A 21,827-nucleotide genomic window follows, 5' to 3' on the forward strand; every position below is an offset into this window, starting at 1 on the left:
GATTGGTCGAGAAGCGTGTTTCTATAACTGTATAGAAACACGGAAATTTTCCCGCCGAACTTGACAAGCGAAGCGATGTAATGAGAATTTGTAATTGAATCGAATCATAATATTTGTACAAAATCTTTTATTGAGTTATATTATAAAAGAAATAGAAAACATTTTTTCCTGTGTTTCTATACAGTTATAGAAACACTTGTGGGAGTTTGGGAGAACTCGAAATAACGTGGAAAAACTCGCCCTACGGGCTCGTTTTCCCACTGATTATTTCTCGTTCTCCCAAACTCCCACGCGTGTTTCTATTTAACAATTAGACAACGAGTCCGAGTTGTCTATGAGCGAATAGTCAACGAAGGCGAAGCCTGAGTTGACTATCCGCTCATAGGCAACGAAGGCGAGTTGTCTAATTGTTTTAGTATACACCCTGTACATAGATATATTAATTTCGAGGAAATAATCGATACACCGCAAAATTACACCGAAAAATAATTTAATTTTAAAATGCAATTTTATACGGTCGCGCGAGCGAATTTTTCCCAAACGTGCATGCACTATCACGAATAGACGATGGTTGAGTAGCCAATCAGAATGTAGGATTTGTAATAGACGATAGTCGGGTGTATACTAAAACTGTATAGAAACACGGAAAATGTTTTCTATTTCTTAAATAGCGTATCACGTATGTATAAAATAATAAGTGATAAATATCTCATTTTAACACTTCACAAAATCTCTTTTATCAAAGCACACATCTTATTTAGCACTGCAGAAATTGGTTATCATTGCATCTTAGAATACTCTAGAACAGTCAGTTCGCTCGGATTTTTTTTACGGTTTTCATACGTGTAAACGCGACCCTTGAACCAAGGCGCTTTTATAAGCGTCTCTGCGCAATGACTGTGGAGCAGTCAGCAGTTCACTGCTGTGGAGCAGGGGATCAGGGGGGAATCCCCCAAGGTTCCACGTTCCACCGGTGCAGATTGCAGAAATTGCAGAACTGCCTGAACTGGTGCAGGCGCAATTTGTGCAGGCGTTTTGTCTGTGGACTGGAGCACAGCACCCACCCACAATTTACATCTCAATGATCTCTCAGTGAGTCATCAGTGATAACAAACAGGAATTTATTTATGTCAGATGTGCCCCCTTTCATAATCATTTGGTGCTCTATTATAATATTTAGATAAGCCATAGATAAACATCCAAAGACGACAGTGATGGCTTGAGTTTGGAATTTATTAAAAATGGAACGTAATCTCGCTGGCACACCGTGTTTCTTGGGCATATTATTGCTAATATGGTTTCAGTTTTGTATGGTTGATGTTGTTCATTCCAGGTCCATACGAAATATGACTGAATTCAGGAACAATCGTAGCAGACATAACGAAGTGCACAAGATTAAAGTTGCCAAGTTCGACTTTGAGTATATAGCTACACCTTTTATTGTAACCGTTTGGGTGCTGCTTGCAAGTTTATTAAAAGTTGGTAGGTTCAAATGACGAGTTCCTATAAAATATACCATAAATATTTTGTACCTTTGTTGTGATATGGACAGTTTTGTTAGATAGGCTAAAAACGTAAGCTTCTATAATGATAATTTTTGGGACTATAAGACTAAGAGTAAATTTAATATTCTTTCCTAAATATCAACTTTTATTAGGTATTTTAATACCGCTAGCAAAATTTTAATATTTCTTTTTTACCCGGGTGTTATTATATAACTCAGCTTCTCAGCATGAAAGCTAAATAATTTATTAGCAATACCTTGAACACTTGCTTCAAGCATTGGGAATACTTGGCTTTTATAGTCAACTCAAAATGAACCCAAAGTATTCACATGAGCTCACATTTTAATTGCAATGAGTCTTTGTTCACAGTACATATGTCTGGCTTTGCTAGCTTGGTATGAAACATTTGATGTCAGCTCACTCGAGTGTGTAGAGTGAAGCAAAATTCAAACAAAATCAAGCATTTGAGGCTGATATTCTTCTCAAATCAAACCAATAAACACTCTACTGAAAAATATACTGGTCAGATCAATGGTTTGATCTTCTGAGTGATTATATTGTTCATGACCTATAATCATCCAAGACAAAGTAGAAATTAGGTTTTAAGTGGAAAATTGGTCATAGGACCCCTCAGATTGAGGTTTAAATGTACCTGTAGAAATTGTACCAATAGGATTATTGCATCTACTTTATGATCATAAATTGTTATAAACACATGCAAATACAAATCAGAAATTTTCCAACCTGCCTTTTGTACCTGGTCTCAGAGGTTTTCAAAATGAACTCACCTTTAATAGCTCATATTTTATCACTTAATTTTATATAGTATTCCATATGACTGAAAGATTGTCCAAAGTATTTCCAGAGTCATGGTAAGAAAATTATATTGTGGTGTGAATTAGTACAATTTAAATTAAGTCAATGCCAAGGTTCACAAACAAATGTTTTATTTTTTGTGTTTTAGCATGGTTATATTACTTGGAGTTCTTCTTGGCTGGATATTAAAGTATATAAATAATTTCATTTTCATATATTAAGTTACTGTGTTTTATACAGTGTGTATAGTATTAGCAAAAGATTTGTCTTTTTTGATATTGCATTTATTCTTGATACATTCAGCCTGTCAATTTTTTGGGTGTTTTTTTCTAGGGTGTCAGGTTTCCAAAATGTAGCGACAATTCAATTTTTTAATTCTAGAATTTTCTTTCTGTTTCTATTACCACCGTAAGTGTGCCACTTTAAACACTTCACACAGTCCAACACTTCCAAAACTGTGGTAATGGCACAGTGTTCATTAGTGTTGTTTTCTGTTGTATTTAGGATCGTATTAGATGCTGGATATTTCCTCCACACTCGAGCATTCTTTGATAATATAGGAACAATACTTCTTTATGCTGTGGTGGTGAGCTTAAAGTCAGATTTCTAAAGCATGCTTATGAATGCCGTAATGTTTGATCAAGTCAAATTGAAAGCACCTAATATTACTATATTTGTATATTGAGCAGAGATATAGTAATTGGACCTACAATGTAGAAGTTTTAGATGTCACCCACACACAAATCTCTGGTTTTCACATTTTGTGTACAACTTCTAAGGTTCAAGATGCATTGCTAGTTTGGTAGCATTTAATTAGTCCCAAATATAAGACCTCCTATATGATTCATAATTTTAATTTAGTAAGGCTAAGAAACATAGATCTGCTAGGTTTGTGTAAAGTATAAATAATATGCAATATCATATTGCCTTTCAGGGAACCATATTCAACACATTCACTGTTGGGTTAACTCTTTATGCCACAACGGACCTTGGTATAAATCTTCTTCAAATGTTATTGTTTTCATGTCTCATTGCTGCTGTTGATCCTGTTGCAGTAAGTTAATTGTTATTTCTTTTTCGACTCAACTAAAAGTTGGTTTTTCATTTGTTCAGTACCCATTAAGTCTTATAATTTATATTTCTTGCTCTCAGGTTCTTGCTGTGTTTGAAGAAGTTCATGTCAATGAAGTGTTGTATATCCTGGTGTTTGGTGAATCATTACTAAATGGTCAGTGCATGTAGATCAGATATGATACGTATGTCTTTACATGCCTGTATATTCAGCTGGTACGTTATAGAAATTCTGGATTACAGCTGACATGCTTGAACTGATGTTTACAGTATGTTTACAACATACTATATATGTAGTAGTACATACTATATAGTTTTTTATATGTGAAAACCAGTGTGGTCATAAGGGCTTCAAAGAAGAGCTCATACAGCTTAGCAAATTTAAAAACTGGCATAAATAATATGGCACAAGAACTTCAGCTTTATAATTCTTTGAAATCTAGATGCTGTAACAGTTGTACTATATCGACTTTTTGAAGCCTTGGTTAGCCAACCATCTGTTTCTGTTGAAGAGGTACACAATTCATGTTAATTATTCTTAAAAGTGGGTTTCTAACTTCACCACTTTTTCTTTCAGGTTTTCATAGGAGTTGCAGCATTCTTTGTGGTCAGTATCGGTGGAATGATTATTGGAGTATTTTGGGCATTTTTGACAGCATTCCTAACGAAATTCACTGACCATGTTAGAGGTATCTATTTGTTGCAATATATAAATAAATTAACCTATATCATGTCATAGAAACCAAAATTTGTTAATTTACTGTTCCATTTCTCACTTTGTTTTAGTTTTGGAACCAATCTTTGTTGTATGTATGTGCTACATGTCATATTTAACTGCAGAACTTTTTCACTTCTCTGGAATCATCAGGTGAGTTGCAAAGGTCACCTAACCCACCTTCTTATCTCATATTCTCATTCTATCTCATTGTATATACCTGCAGTGCCCTTCAGCTGGCTGATTTTTAGTAAGGAGCAATTTAAAACAAGACAGTAGGAATAGGAACCCAGGCACAAATATCTAAGGCGATATTAATGAACCTTGGCTGTTTGGTGTATAGGAGATCTGTATTATGACGTAGTTCGCGGACAAAGCGTGCTTCTGATTCATACATTCGGTTGGCATTCAGTTGGCCAACCAGGTGTACATGCTTTTTCGGCAAACTACGTCACAGTGCAGACGTTTTATAAAGGTCTATAGAATTGCCAACAATACTTTTTTTACTGATTTACTGAATTTTTGTTTAGTATTGTCACATGCGCTATAGTCATGAAATCATATGTTGAAGCTAATATCTCACAAAAATCAAGAATTCCAATGAAATATTTTATGAAGATGGCAAGGTAATGTGAGAGAGTTTTCTGGCAAATGTGTAATATCCTGTTTGTGACTAAACAATTTACCTATGTAAACTAAAATTACACAGTGTAAAAGTAAGGGGCTGTTTACGTGAGCCTGGTTACCCGAGATTCAACGAAGCGTAAGAGGACTTTGAGGTATTAAAATAAGTCTTTATGACACCAAACAAGCACATGCTATTGTTGTGGTGATTATACGACTGCCGGGATCATGTTATCTGCTTATTTCAATACCTCAAAGTCATCTCACGCTTCGTTAAATCTCGGGAAACCGGGCTCATGCATGTAAACAGCCCCTAAAAAGCCAGCGCAGTCACACCCGATGACACATCCAACATCATTGCTTAAATACATGCGGGTAAAATAATAAAATCAGTGTCAGAGTACGTTTGACGTTTGATATCTTAAGAGGTAAAAGAATGTGTCTTCCATCCAGTGCGTTCGCACAGTTCCCGCTTGACTCAACCTTTCGCTTGACAACACCATGTTATGTTTTCTCATTAATGGTCTGTGCTAGCCTCCTCCACAGCCATCTCTAATAAACGTCGATATTCAGATATTTCTATGACCTTATAAGAGTCGACTTGTTCTTAGAATGAAGACCTAAGATAAATATTAGAATATCAAAATATATCCATTTTCGACGTTTTTTAGCACAATAAATATCAAAATATTTCAGAGATGGCTCAGTGTGAAGGAGGCTAGCTCTGTGCCTTGTTCTTCTGACAATGATGCTGTAATGATGTGCATTAACATTAAATATTCTCTACTAGTGGTCTTTCAGATACAATCATCTTCATGATGTTGGGAGTAGTTCTGTTCGAACACGAACTCGAGTTTCATGCTTCATTCGTATTCCTGACGATATTCTTCATTTTTGTATATCGTTGTGTAGGTGTGTACAGTTTGCATTGCTGTTATTAGAATACAAAACACTATTAGACTTGACTATCGTTCCATAGTGTGATCCATCTGTTCCATCTCAAAACTAAATCTTCCTTTCACCTCTAGTGCAATAAGTGAATAAGATTTATTATTGATACAGGCACACAACACGCTTGTATGTCTGAAACCCAATATCTTTTTTTTTGCTAAAAACGAAAACTCACTGCATGTATACCAATCGTTTTCATCTGCTATAGGCGTTGTCCTTCTTACTTGGTTGGCAAACAAATTGCGATTAAACAAATTGGGGAAAGTAGATCAGTTTATCATGGTAAGAAAAGTTGTTTAAAATTATCTTGAATGATGAGAATTAACTCAAATAGAATTTCGTTATGGACTTCGACATGTCAAACGATCAATGACGATCGTATCATAGTTTGATCATAGTTTAGATAACATAAAAATCTGAGCCGCGATGCACCCTCCCCCTCCCCCATGAGTGTTGTTATGGGGTTTACGGGTACAGTACATGCACCGCAACATGGACGTCCTAATTCTTTGTTGTTTGTGATTGCAGGCTTATGGCGGTCTTCGGGGTGCAGTGTCATTCTCATTGGCTACTGTTTTAGACGATGAAAACGTTGCCGATAAGAAGGAGATTTTGATAACCACTACCATTGCTGTCGTTTTCTTCACAGTCTTTGTTCAGGTAACAACAGCTAACTCCTATAGAGGTTCTATATAGGAACTCCTATAAAGTCCGTATGTTCGTACATTACTTACATTAGTAACGGCATATTCATATTGGTCTTGTTTTCTTACAGTTATTAGAAGTACCACACTACTAGAGACCTGAGAATGGCAATCCTTACTCTCTATCTCTATATGTATATATTCCGCTTCCTATGCCCCTGCGTCAATTGTTCTACATAGCATTGTCCGTCTGTTTAAACTAGGAGGTGTGCGCCCCACTGCAACCACAAGTAAATCCCTGGTTTTATTCCATATTTAGGGAATCACAATCAAACCGCTGGTAAATTTGTTGAAAGTCAAACGTTCTGTAAAGAGAAAAGAAGTAATGCTGGGTGAAGTCAACGATAAGGTAGTGTTTCAGTAAGTCCATTGTTTCTATCCTTAATGATAAGAAGAGAAGAAAAAAATATAGTTCTGTTAATCGGGATTTAATCTTGCACAAGGCTAGATAATGTGAGGATTGTATACCAATTTTATCGAAACTATAAGGTGTAACACCGTCCGTGTGTATATCAGTATGTCATTTGTTGTTTCTTTTTTGGAAAGATGCTTGATCATTTACTTGGCGGGGTTCAAGATGTCATTCAACATCGAGGTCGATACTATTGGAAGGTACAGTAAGGGCTTGTTCACATGATCGCTTTCGAGATTACTGTAATTGTTGGACTACTTTTGGCGTATTACAAATAGTTACAATAACGTAAGAAATTGCTGAAAGTGGCATATGGCATTGAGTGATTTTGTATCTGATTAGTTTTGTATCTGAAGACTGAAGTCCAAAGAGTTTGCATGACAGGTTTGTTTCTTTCATCTCATTTCTTGCCGTATTTTTAGAATCTTTACCAGTATGTTGATTTGAAATACCTGCGCCCGTGGTTCATGCGCAACCGTTCAGATCAACAGGCCATAGATGAGACTGTTTTAATGGTCTACAGGAAGATATCTTCACGGTGAGTTTTCAAAACCGAAGTAAAACGTTACTCGTTTTCAGGATACCAAACGCAGAGAATTTTGGGAAGCTTAATTTTTAAGTATGATGCAATCGTTTTGTATTGTATAATGTATAAAGCGACATTGAGCCCCCTCTCCAAACCTGGTTGCCGGGGAAAATTGTCCCCATTCGCGCTCTGCCTCCTTTGAATGCCTGGAATAATTTTTTTTCAGAGAAGTAGGGCCGCCCGAGTATAAACGTGAAACCAGTGATCCGAATGAGGAGCCTGAGTAAGTATTTTTGATACAATATCTGAAATAGCGGGAAAAGACTGCAGCTAGTTGTCAAATGTAAATCCACTTCTTGGTTAAAAGAAATTAATATCTCTAAAAATTATACTTTCGGCTTCCAAGCTATAGTTCTTTGAACTAAAAAGTTCGTAAAACGCAGAATGGCGGGTTTCTATTTTGACAACCCTTTTGAGCGTTGACTAAAATATGACCCAGTTGGCCAATCAGGAACTGTTTGTCTGCAATATATTTTGTTTTGATGCGTTTTTCACGCGGCTGCAAATAAATCTGAAATGAAGTTAGCGCTAATTTGCCGGCTCAGTACGTTTCACTTATACACTGCTGTGATCAATGTTTCTTTTATTATTTTACGACTGTTGCAAGTTGATGCAAAACATTTTAAATTTTAGCGAATTCGAACATGTTGTCAAAGATCGACGCCGCTCTTCAGGTAAAGAATTTTAAATGCACATGAAGGCAGGGTGAAACACTCGTATCTAAAGTCAACTAAGTTGTGACTTAGACCTGCTTTAAGCTATTTCTTCATTTTCGTGTAAGTCGTAAACTGTTGTTGACATTCCTCCCAATCGATAGGCGATATCACGACATTTTAGAATTGGTATAATGAAAGCTACAAAGTCAACTTCAACAGTTTGTTTTCTTCAACATTAATCTTTTTCTTTTAGGTGTTTCCCAACCGGAAGAATGTGAGGGGTTTAAAAATGTTGTCCAGCATGTCCAGCTAGCTATGCTACTTGCAAAACCACAAAAGGTACAATATAGTCAGTTTCCCATGGCCTACCCAAAACCCAACTTCCCTAACCGATACTATAAGTGTAACCTCGCCGTGTCCCAAACTGTGACTCTATATAACTAACCTCAACGTGATGTCATTTGGAGATGTCCAGAGAAGCCTTTACTTTAAGTTTTAATATCCTTAAAATATTTTGGCTCTCTTTGACTTTATTCCAGGGGACTCGCAGATTTTCAAAAAACAATATTGCAGAAGAATCTGACATCTGCGAGGAAGCTTTAAGGTTGAGAAGGTAATAATCATGATCAGAGGAAAGTGTCATTGCTAAAATTAGCCGATTTTCGGCCGACTTCGGCCTTGCTCTTGTAACTAAACTGTAAACTATTCCACTTTTCGTTCAAAAGACAATGAGCAGCAAACTTTTACACCTTTTAGACGCTCTCAGGCCCAGCAAATGCCCCGTTCAGTTATCTCCAGAAAAGTCTCCCGCGAGCAACAGAGAGATCTCGAGGAAAGCGGTACACATGAACAAAATGTCAGTACCCACCACAAACGGCATCATCGCAAACCCCACCACAAACATCGAAAACATGGACGCCATCACGGCAAGCATCAGAAAGTTTGTAAACAACTCAGCGACATCCCTGAAAGTCCTTCATCCGATCATCCACCTGGTGCAGATACCCCATCGGGAAGATATTCACCCTCGGGACCTGATGCGCGAGGTGATAACGCAGATGGAAGTGATCATGATATGAAATCGGCGTCAGACGCAGAACGCGAAGATTTATTGCCAAAGTTAGCTGACTTAGAACCCAGTTCTCCTCGACTGGATATGAACTTTGGAGGCTTATCTGAGCCTTCAGTGTCTACACAAGGCAGTTTCTCAGCGGCGGCGGAAGACGGTGTTGATGAAACTGTCATGTAACAATGTTAATGTTGTTATGCACTGACCAGTTGTGGTACATTCCACTAGGATTCCACAGGAGGGTGAAAGCGCTGTTAAGGGTTCACTGGTTCACACATACAATTTTTCAGTTTTCATTTTATTTTATGGGAGCATTTTCTTTTTCTAAATTTTGACCATCTGCAATAATAGTCTTCATAGAAAAAGATACCATTCGAACTTGGTGTGTCATTGTGTGCAGTGAGCTTTGCACCATGGTATGGAGTTAGGGAGGGGACAAAATTCGTTTTAGTTACGTAGGGCTGGTTAACAGTTCGTCGAGTACCACTGAAATGGTGTCTCTTCATTGGGAAATATATTGGTGATATTTTGGTAATATTTGTTTTAAAAAAACATCAAAATTAAGAACCCTCTTTCAAGCGAGCGCATTATTTGTCTTAGCAATAATTCATCAGAATGTACCTTCGCCATATTTCTATAATCTAGTTATTAGAATTTACAGGAAGGTCGGTAGTCGGTACAATAGAAATCCAATAAACAGGATGGTTTCTTTTAATTTATACCTCACGTAGGCATACTTTGTTCTAAACAACGTTAACCAATAGGTTTTAGGAAGAATATTTTCATATAGTTTTAGATGTACATATTTTGTCAAAAACGTGTTTGTAGAAATTTTTGAATTAATAAATTAATTGGTATCCATTGTTATAATTCTTGTATATATTTCACTTCAAGTACTCGGGCAATTTGTACTTGTGTGACGAGTAATATGTAAGGAAATCATTCGGGAATCCACAGCGGTAGCGGTGGCTGTAAGCTTCTGTAGCCCAAGAGCGCAGTAAAGCACCCTGTGTGTTTTACTGCCGCCGTCGCGCGGGTAAACCGGGGGGGGGAGACGTGATGGGAGGCGTGGTTACAAAAATTTAAAGTGGACAAAAAGTCATCTTCAAAACATCATTTTCAGTATTTAATCAATAAAATGTAAAAAACCTTTATATTTTGTCAAAATTTAGATACCAAAAAAACTACCAAGATGTCTTTGAAGGAAGCAGTTGGGAAACGTGGGTATCTTTCGAGCAATAAATGTCGCATTTTCCTTATATTTTACACAGATATTTTGTACAGAAATATTTTGTTTATATTGTATTAGGCATTATAGAGGAAGTTATCAAGCCACTACATGAACCCAAGAAATGGAAGGTATGTTCTTTATGCTCCTTTTGGTGTTAAGCTTGTTTACGACTTGTTCATGAAAAGGTTTTAGGTTAAATTTTACTCTGATAGTTGAACTGTTGAAGCATGTGATCTTTGTGAGGTTTTCAGTTTTCTTCGTGTTTTGTGAAGAAAATTGGTGACACTTTATATGATTATGTATCATAAGATTATAAATTGTTGTCAGTGTTTTCATCGTATTAATTTGAAAAAATAAGTTTTTAATGCTTTTTTGTAATGTAACAGTTCAGCTTTACTTGTTGCATGAATAGACAATGCAGATAGTCAGTTAGGAATTTAATACTCTAGAGATTTGGATTGCTTTGCTTTCACCTAATATTTACCTGAGCAGACGTCTTTCCAAGATGTCAGGTGCAGAAAGCCTAAAGGTCATCTTCATAAATCATGGCAGGCAAGCCACAGCTGTACTCTAAGTGCAGATATAGATACAGGGGAGGTGTACAATATATTTGTCTTGATTTTAAGCATATGATAAATGGCTTGGTGCTAGATGCATCCAGTCGGTTTATAGAAAGTAATATAACCATGCACCTTGAGTTCACCAAGACCTCATAACTGTGTTCATCTTAGATACAGCAATGCCAAACTTTGCAATCTGGTATATATCCAGTTAGGACCTGAAAATTTATTCATTGTTATAGCAATCCTTTCAGTCTTGTTATATTACCATATTTATTAGAGGGAAATTTCAATATTAATTTTGTGGCGATTTAGTCTTCTAGTTTGACCTAGTAAGCATGCATATATCCTAAATTGATATAATTTTGATATTTTTCTTTTTAGGTGTTAATACTGGATAACTTAAGCCTTAGGATTGTTTCATCTTGTTGCAAAATGAGTGATATTATGAGTGAAGGGATAACCAGTAAGTTCATATTGATCAGATATAACCCATACAACTTTAGAATTTTATATTATAAATTGGACTATTTTACCAAGAGTTTTACCTGTGGTTATAGGTAATCATAAATATGGTGGTAATTTATTGTATTATATTTTCTGATTGTTTATCTAGTTGTTGAAGGTCTTAAGAAATCTAGAGAACCTTTGCCTGCACTGGAGGCTATTTACATTTTAACACCAATAGCAGAGGTACAGTTTATATTGTTTTTATTGCTTTTATCGCTACAAAAGTGCTTGCAGCTAATTAGAATCAACACAAGCATTTTCATTGGACAAAAATCCTCACAGTTAACTTGCAAGTTAGTTATTGCGATGAGTGAAAGTGAGGCTTTATTGTTTAACATAAATATAGCACTATGCTTCATTATATTATTGTGGTAATGAAATAATCTTAGCCAGCAGAGCTTTGGCTGTATTTTGCGGGGGGCTTGGGTAAAAATATCTCAATAAGATACTAATGTAGCCAATTTAGTTGTTAAAATTATGCTAAGTGCATCTTTTGTTTAGTCTATTGATCTCCTTATGAATGACTTCCGTGAGGATGAACAAGTAAAGTACCCAGCTGCACATGTTTTTTTTACTGAAGGTAAGTTAACTGCTAGATAGTAAAATAGAATAAAAACACATTAAATGTTGGGAAGAACTCCAACTTTTCATTTCTTGATCAGTTCAACTGTTAATTTTCAGTTTGCAATGATGAGCTAATTAGCAAGTTAGCAAACTCTTACACAGCAAAATGTAAGTCACATACATGTAGACTATCAATTATCTTTTACTAGTACATACATTAAACTGTATTAACTTTTAGATTGTTGTGAAAAATAGAGTTCAACATTGTATGTTCTTGACTTTCCAGTTATTAAAACCATGAAGGAAATCAACATGGCCTTTATTCCTTACGAGTCCCAGGTAAATGCTAAAACACACAGAAACAAAGTAAATAAAAACAGATATAGCTCACTATGTATCATTATAACACTTGTATCATTGAAAAACAATTCAACCCCATCACCAATCTTTTACTTGCATAAGTTTGGACAGTTGTCAACACATTTTACTTAAGATTACTTTGTGTTTAGGTCTTTTCTTTGGATACTCCACAAGTTGTTAACACATTTTACTTGGAGTCTGAGCAACATATTGCTGATATTGAGGTTAGAAATGCACTTGTTTATATTGATCTAGTTGAAACCCGTACTAATTTACAATTATTGATTGTCTGTCCATAACATGTCTTTTCTCTCTGAATGTGAAAAAACATGACTTCATTATATCAAAATGTGTTACTATCCAACCATTTCTGATAGATTATGCCAAGGTGTAAGCATCCAAGATATGCACATACATTTTAGCTACTTTTATCACATATATAAATTTGGGGCCGGTTGTTTAAAAAGCGTTCATCTTAAACGGTGGATAAGTTCAAAATGGAAAACAAAAGTATCTTTTTATTGCACAACTGAGCTGAAATATTTCGATGTAAATAGTTTAATTGTCAATGGAAGTACATATTAAATCCATAAGATGCAGGTTCACCCATTCATAAGATTTATGAGAGTATTTTAAAACTTTGGCTTGAAACTCTTATCGTTTAAGCTAAATGCCTTTCAAACACTTTCAAACACTTTTTAACAACCAGCCTCCAGAGATTATAAATGGCAAGAAACCAAAATTTCTTTTAGACCTCAACCCGGCAATAATAGGATAAAAATATAGATGCAAAACTAAGCAATAATTATTACATAGATAATTTGTAGTCATTCTTCCTTTGAATCTTCATTTTATGTGCAGAAAGTTGCAGAGCAGTTGGCAACACTTTGTTCAACACTAGGAGAGTACCCCTCCATCCGGTTCAGAGCGTAAGTATAATTTTTAATATTTTGAGGCTTCATTTGTTTTTTTTAGTAATCCTCTCTCCTAATGCCAGATAATTCCACTGTACACTACATCCAATATACTGAAGATTTTGTTATAATTTTGCCCCTGAATATTCTACCTTTAAGCTGTTTGGCTAAACATGAAGTCTATCTATAACCTATATAAAGGAAATTCGGCGCAGGCAACTCACTGTAGGATCGGAGGCAGGGACGTAGTGATGGGGGGTATTAGTGTGTAGTGGCATATTCTGAAACCAATTTCATTTTTATCTCTCTGATATGAAGAATGAGTTTAGTCAGTTCTCTTTACTAACGTGTGTCACTATGTCTTTCAGTACATGTCCTGGTTTAGGAGAGTTAGCACATGCTTTACAGAACAGGCTCACAGCATACAAGGCGGAGGATCCGTCAATGGGAGAGGTCAGTCTACACAGTCATATCAGCATTCAAATGTGCAAAGTTTGTTCATTGTTTGAAGTTACTGCAATATAATGTTCTTGTATGTTTGCATGGTGACATAAATAAGTAAATTAGCTTGTAGATGTGTATTCAGGTAATCGCACTGATGAAGGCCCGGGTTAACGGACCGAAAGCTTTGCAGTATTAAATACTTACGTGGTGTACCTACAAGCTAAATTACAAACTGTAATATGCTCATTGTAAAACATCTTATGCACATGTTCATTATGTGAAGTTTTCCAGAACTACATAAATTAGATTTCTCATTTCTCTTACCTGTTTTAGGGTTCTCAAAAACACCGTTCCCAATTTCTACTTCTGGACAGGTATTTGGATGAAAATTCTGAAACCTATTTCACCAATTTGATATCATCAATTTAAGCCTTAATAATATTTCTTTAGAGGATTTGACCCCGTCGCACCCTTGCTTCACGAACTCACCTTTCAGGTATTTTAATATGATAAAAATATAATTTGGAAGTTAAGTTGTACAAGTTGTTATTGTGCTCGTGTCGTATTATTTCAATTTTTTAACTCGAAATGTATGAAACTAGTCTCAGTGTGCTGTAATAACCGTTTTTAAATTAGTTCCTCGATAGAAATTCATCAGAATCCTTCTGGATGCGGATTTCCAATGATATTTTCCATTACAGGCGTGCACGGGATAGTAATTTTTACTATCCGTCCAGATATCGGATTCTACGCTAATAATGTAGCTGACTTCCAAAATGCTCGTTTTCTGAAAACTAGATTTTGTTTTCATTCTAAATTTTAGGCAATGGCGTACGATCTTTTGGACATAAAAAATGACGTTTTCACGTAAGTTGAAGGATTTGAGATCGTTACCGTTAGCGGAATTGTCAAATATGCATACAAAATAGGGCTGTATTTAACATGTCCATTTTGTCAACCGGCAAGGAAAGACCTCTTAGTATCAGTAATAAGTCGCCGTCGTTTGAAGAGAGTTATTGCATCATATATCTTACAGTTTTCTGCCTTATGTCATTAGGTTTATGTCTGGAGATGATGAGAAGTCTGTTGTGCTTGATGGTAAGCCAGTCTATAGCCAAAGCTGCCCAAAATGCATGGTGTAACATATTTAAACAGTGCATCATATTATAGGAATAAGCTGGTGAACAAGGCGAGCAAAGCGTTTCTTTACGTTATGGACATTTTACAATATATCTCCTTTAAATTGTTTACTTTCTTTTAGAATCGGATAAACTTTGGGTTGAACTACGACATAAACACATCGCAGATGTTTCCACGTAAGAAATATGATATTGATACAAGCTTCAGCATAGATCAGGGTTATAATGTTCATTCCTTATTAACCACCCCCCCCCCGGCCTCGCCCTCCCCCTTTCCCGAGTTCTTATACAGTACATATTTCTTTACTCGTGCCTCACACGCGCCTCTTATTCTCTGCTCTTCCCATCTTAGCAAAGTGCCAGAAAAAGTAAAGAAGTTTGCAACGTCTAACAAGCTTAGTAAAGCAGGCGACAAGGTGTGTTATTAGAAAATCGATCGAAAACTCTTCTCGTGTTTTTATTATGAGTATAATAATGGCATTCTATAATGCATTAGAGGAGTTCCACAACCAATGCAAGAGCGTAGTTATCGTGCCCTACGTACCAGTGTCGTTTAATAATTCTTTGTTGGAAGGAATTATTCATTTGAGCCATTCCTGATGGGTTTTTTGAGCAGTGATTGAAAGTAGAAAGCGAAATTTGACAATGGCGATTTTCCTAATAGTGCATGAACTCGATTTTACAGCAGGAAAGAGAATCCCATTAAAAAGGTCCATTGTTTTTTGCACATGAAGCAAGTATTTCATATTCACGTCTCCACATATACAACACTTACAAATAGAATATAGATAGAAATCTTTTGAACATGACGTTTCGTAAACCTAAATATTCGATCCTTCATTCGCCATTTCTTCTCTAGGCTGACATGAGGGATTTGAAACAAATGCTGAAGCGGTTACCTCAATATCAGAAGGAGATGAGCGGTGTAAGTGCACAAATTACACTGGCAGTCAAAAAGAACTGCTCAAATGTTGCTATTATCGTATGTAACAGGAATCATTTCAATAATGTAATGCAACCTGCCACACCTCCATGATAGTCAAGCAATGGTTTCAGCAAGAGGGAGTGACAGAAATGGATTGGCGTGCACAAGACCTTAACCCTATTGAAAATCTGTGGGACAATGTCAAAGGGGTAGTGCAAGAGATGAATTAATTCACAAAGCGTCCATGATTTATGGATTGCTGTGAAGACTGTCCATAGGCATGAGATGAATTTCCTTTAACTTCGATTACCACCTTAATAGAAAGTATGCCACGCCTGTGTAAGGCCGTCATCAAGGCCAAAAGAGGGTCAACAAAATATTATATTTCATATAGCTTAGCATTGTAATCTAGTCTATATTTACTCGTATAAACAGTTAAAGGAACAGTCACGTTCATTTGAGAGTATTTTAACTTGTTTTGAGCTGTTCTTCTTGGTCGCCAGTGTATCTGTGTTTTTTTAGATTGCTTGACTTTATCAACTCACATGTTCTCCGCATTTTAGCTGAACGTACATTTCATGTTGACAGAAGAATGTATGAAAAAATACAAAAAGACTGCAGAAAAGATATGTCCCGTTGAACAGGTATGTAGTGTGATAATGTTGGAAGCCATGATTTCCAATTCAGACGATCACGTGCACTTTATCAAACAAGTACTTTGTTGTTGACATTGGATATGATGTAGTTTATCTAAATTAGTCCAGTAACGACCGTTACTGATGAGAACAGTTTAGAAACGAGAAAGTTATCCAAAATCACATAGACCATTCATTGTTTCTGTCTATTCTTTAGGACCTTGCAACTGGTGTTGATAATCTTGGCGAAAAAATCAAAGATCCATTGAAGAATATCAATCCGTTGTTGCTAGACAGTGGTGTGAGGTCGGTATTAGAAATTGTCCGATCGCCTTTGTATATTCTGATATTCTGTTATGCCAGGCTGATTTCTATTGAAAGTAAATTGCTTTCAAAAGAAATTAGCCAGGCATAACAGAAAATACGAATATGATCTGCCTTATGGTCTCCAATGTGGGCAGTTCGCACATCTCAGACTCTCAATCCTTTGAAAAAGCATTCTAACAATGTTTCTTTAGTGTCGCAGATAAAATCAGAATAATTCTTCTCTACATCATTGCAAAAGATGGTATGTATTGTACTACTTGAACATGTCTCATGTTTTTTTATCTCCATAATATATTTAGTTTGTAAATGTCATTGAGCATTATGGCAAAAAGCTTTGTTTCCACATATAAGGGCCACGTCTCAATACCCTGTCAAACTATCTTTTCAAATTGTTTTTAAAATTGTACCATGCAATTGCTTGATCTGAATTGTGTTGTCAGTTTCATAAATTTTATTCTTCAGGTATCAGTGAGGAAAATTTGCTTAAACTTTGCCAACATGCTCAGATTCCATATCGTGAACAGTAAGTATGGCATGTCTTAACAGCTGGCGATAAACCGCGGGATGATGATTTATTTTGCGTGTCTCTTTTGCCAATTTTATTAATTTTAATAGCTTTGCAAATTTCATCAATTTTAATATCACACAACCTTGTCATGAGGATTTTCGGCCGCTTTAGAAAATTTTAGCAAAAAAAGGGCAATTAAGAAAAACTTGTTCTATTTAAGCGTATTTAGGTTCCCTTTTTTGTTACCTGTACCACCGCGACGAGTGGTAGATGGGAAATAGTTCAAAATTATGTTTTTTTGTTTGGAGAATTTAAATCACTGTTTACTAGATGACGGCACTCTTTTTATCCCCTGCCACCTGGTACTTACAGCATGTCTTCATGAAAATGCGCAATATTTCTTTCAGATAAGATATGATACGATTTTCTGTTATAGTCACTATACCCATCTTTTTTCTCAGGCAAATTATCCATAACATGGCCAATATTGGAGTCCTGATTAAAGAAGGGGTATGTATATGTGGGTGGCATGTGTTGGTTTGCCCAAGTCAACAAGAATGAGTGCTACTAGCGATTGAGAGTTTGTTATACAGTAAAACACAATAATGTCTTCTATCATGTGTGCAAAACCTTAGCCCAACTATAATAGTTTATTATTCTCCTGCAACTGTCCTGAATGTTCAAACAAGCTTATTAAAATTTGAATGTTATTTATTTCCCATATCTAGAATATGAAGAAGAAGTCAAAACCTGAAAGGAAAGAAAGACCTCCTGAGACGTACCAGCTTTCAAGATATGTTCCATTTGTTAAAGACTTGATGGAGGTGAGCGAATAGCGTGTCTAAGAAGTCGATGATGATGGATCGATATACATAGTATAATGAGGGTAGAGAGTGCTCATGAACCGGCCCTGTCGGTAGCCTAAATTTGAAAAGAGACTGTTTGACAATGTATAAAAGAAACGAAATATCCCCTATCATACAGTATAGACTCATTTACGCTATTTAAATCCGGCAAAGGCTTGGTGTAGAGGTTGGATACAACCATGAAAAAAATATGTACTCGTGTCAAATCGCAAGCTTGTTCTGAGTTCTTGTATCAAATTAAAATCTGTTGTTGAGGATTTCTATTCGATAAATGCAGTTGGTTTTACTTTCACTAGAAAATTGCCTTGACTTTGCTTTGCTTTAGGATTCCTTGCTAGAAAAGTTGAATGAAAAGATGTTCAATTATATTCCAGTGGCAAGAGGAAGTGTTTCTTCCGGTTACAGTAAGTTTGTTTTCATAGAAAGTTTTTCCCTAAAAAGATGTTCAAATGGATCGCCCATGCACAACACGATGTTTTCGATTTTGTATTTTCCATTTGTATTTGGTTGTAAACTCAATCTAAATCAAGCTTAAAGCTTCAAGATGTTCAAGACGGCAATTTGATAACTTTTTTTCATTATTTCGTTTAGGCAGTGGCGTTGGGAAAAGGTGAGACATGTCATTATAGAGTAAGTTTGGTTTTTAAGAAATTATATTTCCAAACTTTCACTTTTATATTCATTTTTATAGCGCTCGTTATGGCCAGTGGCATAAGGTTTGTGAGAAGAATAATTCTCTCCTATAAAATTAGTATCCTATCATCGTATAAATCATCTTTATATCTCTGTGCTCATGCGCATTTTACCTAAACGGCTGCTCTATTGCAGGTTTACACGAATACGAGGCTTCACCCTCAAAGGCAACCCCGCTTTCCCAGTTCAAAATTTCGCATATTATAGTACAGTCTTATTAAAGTAATGCAATGAACGAGAGCTTTTTACATGTATAATGCATGCAGTACAGCATGGATGGGAATATACTTTGAAAAAGTTAGAATTTTTTTAGGGTCAGCAAAATACGAGAAGTTGTCCTCGATTGATTGTGTTCATCATGGGGGGTGTCACATATTCAGAAATGCGCACTGCTTATGAGGTCAGTGAGTTAACTGGATTTATGCATACGTGTGCATCTTGAACTCGTATTGTTAGCAGAATGTACCAGTGAATATACCTGAATAACTTTAAGAGATAAACACAATATTTTTAGGTAAAAGCTGCGAACAAAGACTGGGACATCATTATAGGTATGATATTTAAGCTAAGTCTAGAAAAATGATGTGTTCTCTCTGCATCACTGCATGAATTTATCCAAGTAAGGCCTAAGCCTAAGTTATAGGTTCACTATTCAGTAAAGGCCATGTTACACGGTGCAATTTTTCTTGCAACGTGCAGTGCAGAGTCTGAGATGTAAATTAGTGCAGAGTATCTAAAAGTAGAATTGCGTTGCAAGAGGAATTGCACCTTGTAACTGGGCCTTAACTCAACCCATGGCTTATTACTGTTAATGTATGCTATTCTTCATGTATGCTACTCTTCATAAGAGTGTATATATACTTATAACTTAGTGAAACTATAGGTTAAGCTGTTGTTCCAATATTTTTCACGTTTAGGTTCAACTCATTTAATCAGACCAGAAGACTTTCTCTCGATGCTGCAGACACTGTCCGCATAAGTGGACGACATAAGGGCCATATAATGCCATTACTTAATTGTACAATATTCGTATTATAACATTCTCTGGGTGTTTAATTCTTTCGTCAATGAGGCATTTTTTGGTAAACTTATTTTAAAAACTGGAAAAACAATAGCAAATCAAAACGACATTGTAAGTGTGTAACCACAGTAAAATCATATTACTTTTTGTCAACGTTACGAAGATTTATTCTCTTGGTTCTCAGATATATAGGTTTCGTCCTGATGACATGCACGGCTCTCCAGGCTGATTGCTGGAATAAACACTGCAGTGTATCAAAAAATGGTTTCAATAAATGTGCTAAACCTGTTTTTACTTTGTTTGCCACCGCCTCATCCGTTTACTACGGTGGCCCGTACGTGCAATTCAATTCATAAAACAATTTATTAGTGCATAAACAAGTACCCTAATACTCATTACATTAATACTACTTACCCTATTTAAAATAAAATCCTCTCCAAAGCTAAGCTATTTTGTACTCAATGCAAACCTAAAATATCGAAATTCACGAAAGTATGATTTTATGTGTTCATGTGTATTCTTTTTTAGAAGGAATGTAATTCGACAGCATTTCGACGTATTTTCAACCGAATTTTGAAATTTCGAAAAATTGACGAAAATAAGGATTATTCCTTTGGTTCCCCATTGCCGAATTAACTGTAATTTTGAAATTCATGAAAGTATGATTTTATTTGCTCATATGTAATCTTTTCATGAAAGAATGCAGTTCTACTTAATTCGACAGGATTTCGACGTATTTTCAACCGAATTTTGAAATTTCAAAAATTGACGAAAATTGGGATTTTTTCTTTGGTTCCCCATTGCCGATTTGCCTTAAATTTTGAAATTCATGAAAGTATGATTTTATGCGTTTAAATGTAGTGTTTTCATGAAAGAATGCAATTCTACTTACTTCGACAGCATTTCGACGTATTTTCCACCGAATTTTGAAATTTCAAAAAAGTGACGAAAATTAGGATTTTCCCTTTTGTCCCCCGTTGCCGATTTGCCTAAAATTTTAAAATTGACGATAGTGTGATTTTATGTGTTCATATGTAATCTTTTCATGAAAGAATGCAATTCTACTTACTTTGGCAGCATTTCGACGTGTTTTTAACCGAATTTTGAAATTTCAAAAATTGACGAAAATAAGGATTACTGCTTTGGTCCCCATTACCGAATTAACTGAAATTTTGAAATTCATGAAAGTATGATTTTATTTGTTCATATGTAAACTTTTCGTGAAAAAATGCAATTCTACTTACTTCGGCACCATTTCGACGTATTTTCCACCGAATTTTGAAATTTCAAAAAATTGACGAAAATCGGGATTTTGCTTTGGTCCCCCATTGCCGATTTGCCTGAAATTTTGAAATTCATGAAAGTATTATTTTATTTGTTCATATGTAATATTTTCATGAAAGAATGCAATTCTACTTACTTCGTCGGCATTTCGACGTATTTTCAACCGAATTTTGAAATTACATAAAAGTGACGAAAATTAGGATTTTCCCTTTGGTCCCCCATTGCCGATTTGCCTAAAATTTTTAAATTGATGATAGTGTGATTTTATGTGCTCATATGTAATCTTTTCATGAAAGAATGCAATTCTACTTACTTTGGCAGCATTTGACGAAAATTAGGATTTTCCCTTTGGTCCCCCATTGCCAATTTGCCTAAAATTTTAAAATTGATGATAGTGTGATTTTATGTGCTCATATGTAATCTTTTCATGAAAGAATGCAATTCTACTTACTTTGGCAGCATTTGACGAAAATTGGGATTTTTCCTTTGGTCCCCCATTGCCGAATTAACTGAAATTTCGAAATTCTTGAAAGTATGGTTTTATTTGTTCATTCGTTCATTCGATTTTATTTGTTCATTGTTTCACCGTATCATACTGTATCATATTGCATCAAACTATAACAATAGCATCATATAGCATTATGATGCTATAGTATCATACTATATCATACCGAATCATACTGTATCATATTGCATCAAACTATAACAATAGCATCATATAGCATTATGATGCTATA

At 35.6% G+C, this 21,827-nt stretch overlaps 2 protein-coding genes across 2 annotated transcripts; both read left to right on the plus strand.

The window, feature by feature from the left end:
- Positions 1–1,086: 1,086 nt before the first annotated feature.
- LOC114530315 (probable Na(+)/H(+) antiporter nhx-9) lies at positions 1,087–9,924 on the plus strand. Its single transcript, XM_028551927.1, has 22 exons — positions 1,087–1,482; positions 2,332–2,377; positions 2,470–2,511; positions 2,655–2,729; positions 2,826–2,907; positions 3,256–3,375; positions 3,474–3,549; positions 3,836–3,906; positions 3,970–4,081; positions 4,179–4,260; positions 4,638–4,733; positions 5,522–5,643; positions 5,891–5,964; positions 6,211–6,342; positions 6,646–6,735; positions 6,933–6,998; positions 7,221–7,336; positions 7,551–7,607; positions 8,018–8,058; positions 8,294–8,379; positions 8,580–8,653; positions 8,797–9,924. The coding sequence occupies exons 1-22, from the start codon at positions 1,242–1,244 to the stop codon at positions 9,287–9,289; spliced, it is 2,394 nt and encodes a 797-aa protein (XP_028407728.1). The 5' UTR covers positions 1,087–1,241; the 3' UTR covers positions 9,290–9,924.
- Positions 9,925–10,216: 292 nt separating this feature from the next.
- On the plus strand, positions 10,217–20,290 carry LOC114530319 (syntaxin-binding protein 1-like). Its single transcript, XM_028551930.1, has 29 exons — positions 10,217–10,329; positions 10,419–10,468; positions 11,285–11,366; positions 11,517–11,593; positions 11,912–11,990; positions 12,092–12,142; positions 12,261–12,313; positions 12,484–12,558; positions 13,196–13,263; positions 13,617–13,701; positions 14,026–14,066; positions 14,143–14,188; positions 14,516–14,559; positions 14,750–14,790; positions 14,954–15,008; positions 15,184–15,247; positions 15,691–15,756; positions 16,320–16,400; positions 16,609–16,697; positions 16,910–16,959; positions 17,181–17,241; positions 17,688–17,736; positions 17,955–18,050; positions 18,418–18,496; positions 18,684–18,702; positions 18,784–18,808; positions 19,099–19,185; positions 19,300–19,336; positions 19,703–20,290. Exons 1-29 carry the CDS (start codon positions 10,302–10,304, stop codon positions 19,762–19,764), a joined length of 1,740 nt encoding a protein of 579 aa, XP_028407731.1. The 5' UTR covers positions 10,217–10,301; the 3' UTR covers positions 19,765–20,290.
- The last annotated feature ends 1,537 nt before the right edge of the window (positions 20,291–21,827 follow it).

Source organism: Dendronephthya gigantea, unplaced genomic scaffold, assembly GCF_004324835.1.
Source record: "Dendronephthya gigantea isolate DGI-Jeju-01 unplaced genomic scaffold, DenGig_1.0 000061F, whole genome shotgun sequence".
NCBI classification, from domain to species: Eukaryota; Metazoa; Cnidaria; class Anthozoa; order Malacalcyonacea; family Nephtheidae; genus Dendronephthya; species Dendronephthya gigantea.

Excerpts from the sequence above, each read along its gene's own strand:
- LOC114530315 (XM_028551927.1), top strand. The coding sequence starts at position 1,242 with ATGGAACGTAATCTCGCTGGCACACCGTGTTTCTTGGGCATATTATTG. Across the intron at positions 2,730-2,825 it reads TTTCTGTTTCTATTACCACC|GATCGTATTAGATGCTGGAT; the intron begins GTAAGTGTGCCA and ends TGTTGTATTTAG. Across the intron at positions 4,261-4,637 it reads CACTTCTCTGGAATCATCAG|TATTGTCACATGCGCTATAG; the intron begins GTGAGTTGCAAA and ends ATTTTTGTTTAG.
- LOC114530319 (XM_028551930.1), top strand. The coding sequence starts at position 10,302 with ATGTCTTTGAAGGAAGCAGTTGGGAAAC. Across the intron at positions 15,248-15,690 it reads TTAGTAAAGCAGGCGACAAG|GCTGACATGAGGGATTTGAA; the intron begins GTGTGTTATTAG and ends TTTCTTCTCTAG. Across the intron at positions 16,698-16,909 it reads TTGCTAGACAGTGGTGTGAG|TGTCGCAGATAAAATCAGAA; the intron begins GTCGGTATTAGA and ends ATGTTTCTTTAG.